Source organism: Lactuca sativa, chromosome 4 (assembly GCF_002870075.4).
Source record: "Lactuca sativa cultivar Salinas chromosome 4, Lsat_Salinas_v11, whole genome shotgun sequence".
NCBI lineage: Eukaryota > Viridiplantae > Streptophyta > Magnoliopsida > Asterales > Asteraceae > Lactuca > Lactuca sativa.
The window spans coordinates 67,353,018-67,360,044 of NC_056626.2; the positions used below are offsets into that span (position 1 = coordinate 67,353,018).

Genomic DNA, 7,027 nt, shown 5'->3' on the forward strand with positions numbered 1-7,027 from the left:
ATGCTTAGTGTTCTAACTTGTATTCCCCCCCTTTAAAACTTGAAGAAAACATGAAAATGTAGGGGTATAAACTCACCTTATGTGAATACTTGAAGAATGGAAGGTTGAAGATGAAGAACTTTTGGTTGTTGGTTTGATGCTCCAAAACAGCCACTGTTTTGGCTATGTTGCTGTCACGAAAACTTCACAGCAAAAGAGTAAAAAAAAAGGGTAGTTTACTCACTGTTTTGAATCTATAATTTTGAGTAGCATAACAAGTAACTTCCAGGGGTATTTGGTGGTAAAAATATCATGCAAAAGGAAGGTGTAGATGGGTGAAATGGTGGCTGAAACACAAAAGGGACAGCAGCCCTTTAGTTCACGGTTTTGATGGCTTTGGAAGGAAGTTCTTGTGGCTGAAAATGAGATGAAGGTTGAGAGTAATTCCCTGGAGTACTGGCTGGTCAAATGAGGGTAAAATGAAGAGGAAATTTCGTGGATATGAAGGAGGAAAGCGTGGAAGAGGATAAGGGGACAAAACCTAGACTAGCTTGTGATGGGATGTGAGTTTAAGTGATGTGATCTTGTCTAGCCACTTGCTTGGGTGGTTGCTTAGAGATAGAGTTAGTTAACTAACTAACTACTAGTTATTTAGTTAGTTAGGAGTTCTAGTTAAGGAGAGGGAAGGTCTTAATCTCGAAAATTAAAAGAGGGATTAATAAGCATTCTTAGTAAAATGTCTTAAGTGATTAAGCACTTATTAGTTAAGTTGGCACATATCTCCACCAATTCTATTATCTTAATTGATTTAGATATCATATTCCTTACATGAAATCACTTTAAGTCATGACCCATAACTATTCATTCACTAGATAATAATACATATGTACAAATACATACATGTATACTTAGTATAAAATAGCAATGTAGTTTTTGTGTATTTAAACTTTAATGTTTATGTTTTATTCTTTTTATTCAAAAACAATTAAATAGATTCTAATTATACCTTATAATAATTCATTTTATATTTTTATTTATTTAAATATAAAATTTATTGACCAATGTATAATTTCGTGACATTTAACCGGTTAACCATATCGTTAAACACGTTTTGTCACTTTGGTTCGTATATTTGTCAAATTTAGATCCTCCACAACTATTAAGCACATGTTTTACATAGAACCTAACTTAATTATCAACTAGATACATGTTGATACAAAAATTAAGTTTGTTGCGTTCAAATGATGTTATATGCTAATTTTCACAAACCAGTGATGGTTCGTAGTCATACATCATAATGAAATTTATCATTAGTTACTTGTTTTATATTTCACAAGAACTTATTTAAATAAAAGAGGTTAAATTCCTTCGACCATTCTTGATAAAATACTCACATTTCTTAATAATCAAAACATAGCATCGTACGATTGTTCCTATTTTTACCAATTGTTACACATACTACTAAAAGCAGAGGATCCATACTCGAGTCAAGGGGGGCCAAGATAGAACCAGGGAACTTGTAGAGTATGTGAGACCTCACGAGATTTTGTATGACCCTGGTAAATTATATGTTTTATTTTAGAATGGTGATGATTACGCGTCACGGAGGGGGATCAGGATCAGGCTCAGGTTTTGGATCCAAACCAATTAACGAGAGGATGCACGAGTTCATCACGTCAGAGATCAGTGGAGGCATCCTTGAGGCGACCCCGATGATTTTTGGGTCGATCAAGGAGGGGATCATAGAGCTGATGGAGGATCGCCTCAGATCATTCCGGAGTGACATGGCATCCAGCCAGTCAAGATCGCGCATACTGTTCTTCAAGGACTTCAGGGGGTGTAACGTGCTGGACTTCCACGGGGTGAAGGACCCCATTATTGCTAGGAGATGGATTGCAGACATGGAGTCTGTCCAGTTGAAAAGCTTCTGCCCTGAGGGGTCAAAGGTACAGTTTTTTGCAGGATGTTTGAGGGACAGAGCCAAAGATTGGTGGGAGTCAGTAGGTGCCTCTTTGGGAGCCGCAGCTGTTGAGGCTATGACTTGGTCAGACTTTGTGACCAAGTTTAGGGCTGAGTATGCACCGAAAGTGGAGCTTCACCAGCTGGCCAGAGAGTTCCTTGACATGAGACAGACGACAGGGATAGTGGCGGGGATTACCGCAAAATTCCGGGAGAGGGCCTTGTTGTTGCCTCAGTATGCAGGAGATGAGGAGATGCGGAAGACCCGTTATCACGACATGTTGAGGGCTAGTATTCGTGAGCATGTCAGCTACTTAGCATACCCAACCCTAGATTCCATGATTGCCAGTGAGAGTGTGAGGGAGATTGATATAGAGCACCTCATGAAGAGGAATACAGCAGAGGGGCAGGATACTGGGGTTTCGGGGAAGAAACTCAAGGGATCCGACAGACCGAAGGGCCATCAGGGTCGAAGCCGCTGCGGGAAATGCGGCAAGCCGCATGAGGGGGTATGTAGACTAGGCTCATCGGGCTGCTATAAGTGCGGCAAGACTGGATACTTTGGCAAGGATTGTACTGCCACCACCCCCACCTTCCAAACATCAGATTTGATTTACTTCCGCTGCAATCAGAAGGGCCATATAAAGGCCGACTGCCTGAGATTGACAATAGCATCAACGCCAGTGGCGGTGCCAGCTCCAACGACCATATGTCTTACTGATGGTTGGCAGGGCAAGACAGAGGCTCCAGTGATGAGGAGTCGAGCCTTTCTGTTGACTACCGAGGAGGCAGGCGCCGCACCCGATATGGTGACGGGTATAATTTCTTCTCCCTAGCTTTTATTATATGTCATTTATGATATTGATGTGCCATGTTATATGTTTTTTAGGATCGTTCCATGTGAACGGTATCCCAGTTTAGGTGTTGGTCGTTTTAGGTGCCACCCGATCATTTTTCTCTCTTGCACTTAGCAAGAGGTTCCCTGAGTCTTGGGGCATGTTGGATTGCCCTCTAGAGGTCGAGATTGTCGATGACCGATTAGTTCGAGCATCAAAGGTTTTTAGAGATTGTGTTCTTAGGCTGTATGAGGAGCAATACCTGGTAGATTTGGTTCCCATTTCGTTGCGTGGGAAGAAGGTTATTATAGGCATGGATTGGTTGAGCCCCAATGGGGCAGTGATCGACTGCACGCAGTAGTTGGTCCGGGTCAGGACCTGTAATGCCCCGTTTATTTAAATAAATTAATAAATGTAAGTCCCGAACTAATTTGTGAGGAATTATAGAAGTCGGGGGGTTAAAAGTGTAAGATACGGATTTAATTGGTAAGTATTATACAAGGCAGGGACTAAATGGTAATTATTGGGGTTTAATTTGAAGAGATTTTATGAAGTAAGGGGCTGTAGGTAAACTTCAGATTTAATTTGTAAAGAGTTTGTAGGCAGGGGTTAAAATGGTAACTTTTGGATTACATGTGAATAAAAAGGGGCATGGAGGGACTGTTATTGCCATTATGGAAAGGTATTGAGTGGAGTCGGGTATAAAGGTTAAACAAACCCTAACCCTAAGAACCAAATGCAGCCGTCACTTTTTCTTTCACCTACTATCAGCGCCGTACCACCCTTTAGATCACCCTTACCACCGGTCGCCACTGCTTCCTAGCCATCACCGAAGTCGCAAGTCACCCAAGTTCTTTTTGTATTCCGGTCATACGAGTTCCGAGTGACGCCAAGATGGTTGCAAATGAAGGTTGCCTTGGTCGTTAGGGCAGTGGGCTGCCACGCTCGTTGCAGCCGCTCCTTTGCCGTCCAAACACCACAACAACGTCGTCATCGGGGATGTCGGGTGCATCGGAGGATCGCCGTAGTTGACAGAAATGATGTCAGGGGTAGGTTGCTAACTCTCTCGGACGTTCCTATCCTCTTACTTCTTCTGTTTCGTGTTTGGGTGGCTGCCTCATCCTACGACCGTCGTTGTGGCGCTGTGGAGCCGCAGCGTTGCCGAAAAGCACCGTCATTCTCGTGACTCTTGGTTGTTGATGTTGCCATAAAATAAGACCGAGTAGGGGCCATCTTCGGCCGTTGCTGCTGTTGCCGTTCTCCAACTGAGACCGCTAACCCTAGCCGCCACCCTCATTGGCGAAGGCTGTTGAAGAAGAGGAGCTCCAGCCGCCTTCCTCCTGCCATGTCATGTTGCTACCAGCCGCCGTGGTGGTGGCTGTGAGATTTTGTGAGTATGTGATTCCGATTTAATGTATGTTATCTTGTGTGGTGTGTGTGTGTGTGTGTTAGTTTATGTACGGGGCGTTTTGTTTAGCCGAAAAGTCGGGATTAGCCACCACCACCACCATGAGGTGGTGGCTGCCGCCTTGTACCGCCGTCGGCCACCACTAGAGTGGTTATGTGTGTGTTAGTTAGTGTGTGTGTGTGTTATTTTATGAGTTCATTGTAAAATGTAACGTCCCAAAATTTAAGTCCAAAAATTTCATTTTTAATTAATTGATTTATAAAACATTTACTAGAAACTTGTTAATATCATGAAAAATCATAAAGTATCCAGAACAAGTCTTGAATCAAAACACAATAATAGTAGAATCAGAGTACAATCCCATGAATCAATAATGCGGAAATCTGGTGTGAGTGTGATGTGCAGCTACCGCACCAGCTTCTTCCCCTTCAATGAAGAGGTACCTAAAACAATACTGAAAACTGTAAGCACAAAGCTTAGTGAGTTCCCCCATCGTACCACATACCATACAATCACATAACATACATATACTATCAGGCATATCTGGGTGCCCGACCTGCCCCTTCGGTTCTCTCGACCGGATACTGCCTAGCATACCTGGGAGTTGGCCTCCCCTTCGGTCCTCTTGACCGGATACTGACTAGCATATTTGGGTATTGGTCTCCCCTTCGGTCCTCTCGACCGGATATTGGCTAGCATATTTGGGTGTTGCTTGGGTATGACTACCCCTTCGGCTCTATCGACCGTTAATCTGGGGGGCTAACTCCCCTACTGTCACTAGCACATAGCATCATATCATACTAGCACATAAACCTGGGTATGACTACCCCTTCGGCCCTATCGACCGGTAATCTGGGGACTATCTCCCCTACTGTCACTAGCACATAAACATACCAGGTAGTAGCAAACCTAGATGAATATCACAGAGACAATCATCTAATCATACAAATCCTACTGGTGGGTCGGCATTATGGCTGTAGACCCACCACTACTGGAAGGTAACTCACCTCGTATGAGTAGCTGCTGATAATCTGTGCGGGAAATCTCTGTCTGCTGCTGCTCCGGAAATCCTCCGGCTACAATCCCCACAAAACACTCAGTCAGAAACGGATATCTACTCTTAGGGTAAAATGACAATTTTACCCCTGACCAAGTCCAAATCAAATTCAAATTCAAATTCAACTTCCAATTGACCTGACTCGCCGAGTTGGGCCACCAACTCGTCGAGTCCCTATCCTTTTAACTGTCCTCATCCACGACTCTACTCGACAAGTTTAGAAATGACTCTACGAGTTCTCCTTCTATACGAACATCGAATGAACCTTCATCCGACTCGTCGAGTTGTAGGAACAACTCATCGAGTTCATCCTCATCCTATGAACCAGTCCTGTCCTCGACTCGCCGAGTTATATGAACAACTCGTCGAGTTCATCTTCAAGAGTTGGGAGATTGCCTTGGACTCGTCGAGTCTGTTCATGTACTCGTCGAGTCCTATGAACTCCAGGACTATGGCTTAGCCCAATACGTTGGGTCACTCCCCTAGACCCTCTAAAACCTTCCCAACACTCCACTGGATCTCTTCGACTCGTAACAGAAAAGGGGAAATCTAACTTCGGACTCGCCGAGTCCCAAGAACGACTCGCCGAGTCGATACTGTCCAAGTCCCATTTCTCGATTTCTGGTGTGCAATTCTTGCCCAAATGATAGATCTAGGCTCTAAAGATCGATCTAGCACATAAAGTTACAAACTTTACGTGCATGCATGGGAGAAAGAGCTCAAATGGCTCAAAAAGGAGCTCCTACTATGCATGGGGCTTTCAATGGGTTCTAAGACAAATACTTTATGCCTTAGGGTCCCTTAATGACCTTGGATATGAAGTCTTAGCCCCTAAGCATGCCTGCAATCATGGTTGGTTTCCAAGAATGGCTCTTGGAAGCCCTAATTTCCATCAAGAAGAGATCTAGCTTAGTAATGAACAAGGTATGAGCCTTATACCTCTGATGGACTGTGAATGATGCTCAAACTCGAATTCCTCTGGCCTCTTCTTGTTTCTTCAAGCCTTTCATTCCTTCCTTTGGTCACAAACCACCAAGATCACTCAAAGCCTTTAGATCTTCACACACACATAGTTTGGACTGATATGGAGGGTTCTGGAAGCAATAGGGACGAAGGGTGGTCGAATGAGACGTTTAAATGGGGTGCAAACCCCTTAAATTAAGGTTTTCTCCAGACAGTGCGGACTCTTCGAGTCCGCACGCCGACTCGCCGAGTCGCTCACTTAACTCCCGTGTCCAATCCGCTTCTACTCAGCGAGTTGGGCCACCAACTCGCCGAGTCCCAGGTCAAAATGAGAAATATACTCTAATAAAATACATACCAGAAATCCGTGCTACAAATCTCCCCCCACTTACTTTATACTTTGTCCTCGAAGTCTGTTGCTCGTTCCTGGAAAAGCTCTGGGTAGTGCTCCATCATCTCATCTACCAGTTCCCAAGTCCACTCTGAACCCTTGCGGTGCTGCTACTGCACCTTTACCAGAACTACTTTCTAGTTCCCCAGCGCCTTCGTCTTCCTATCTAGAATGGCTATCGGTTTCTCAATGTAATTCAGACTGTCATCGATCTGAATATCCTCTAAGGGTACCACTGTTGAGTCGTCCACTAGGCACTTCTGCAGCTGGGAGACGTGGGAAGTGTTATGGATCTGAATGACTTCGGCTGGCAGATCCAGCCTGTACGCCACCTTGCCCACCCGGGCCAAAACCCTGAAAGGTCCAATGTACTTGGGGCCTAACTTGCCCCGTTTCCTGAATCGGATGACTCCCTTCCATGGCGACACCTTCAG

The 7,027-nt window shown here is 44.4% G+C and overlaps 1 protein-coding gene across 1 annotated transcript; it reads left to right on the plus strand.

Annotated features, from left to right (window-relative positions):
- Window positions 1–1,880: 1,880 nt before the first annotated feature.
- On the plus strand, window positions 1,881–2,774 carry LOC128133446 (uncharacterized). The gene has a single exon (XM_052770894.1). It carries the CDS (start codon window positions 1,881–1,883, stop codon window positions 2,772–2,774), a length of 894 nt encoding a protein of 297 aa, XP_052626854.1.
- Window positions 2,775–7,027: the final 4,253 nt, after the last annotated feature.

Coding starts and splice junctions, on each gene's coding strand:
- LOC128133446 (XM_052770894.1), top strand. CDS start 1,881: ATGGAGTCTGTCCAGTTGAAAAGCTTCTGCCCTGAGGGGTCAAAGGTA.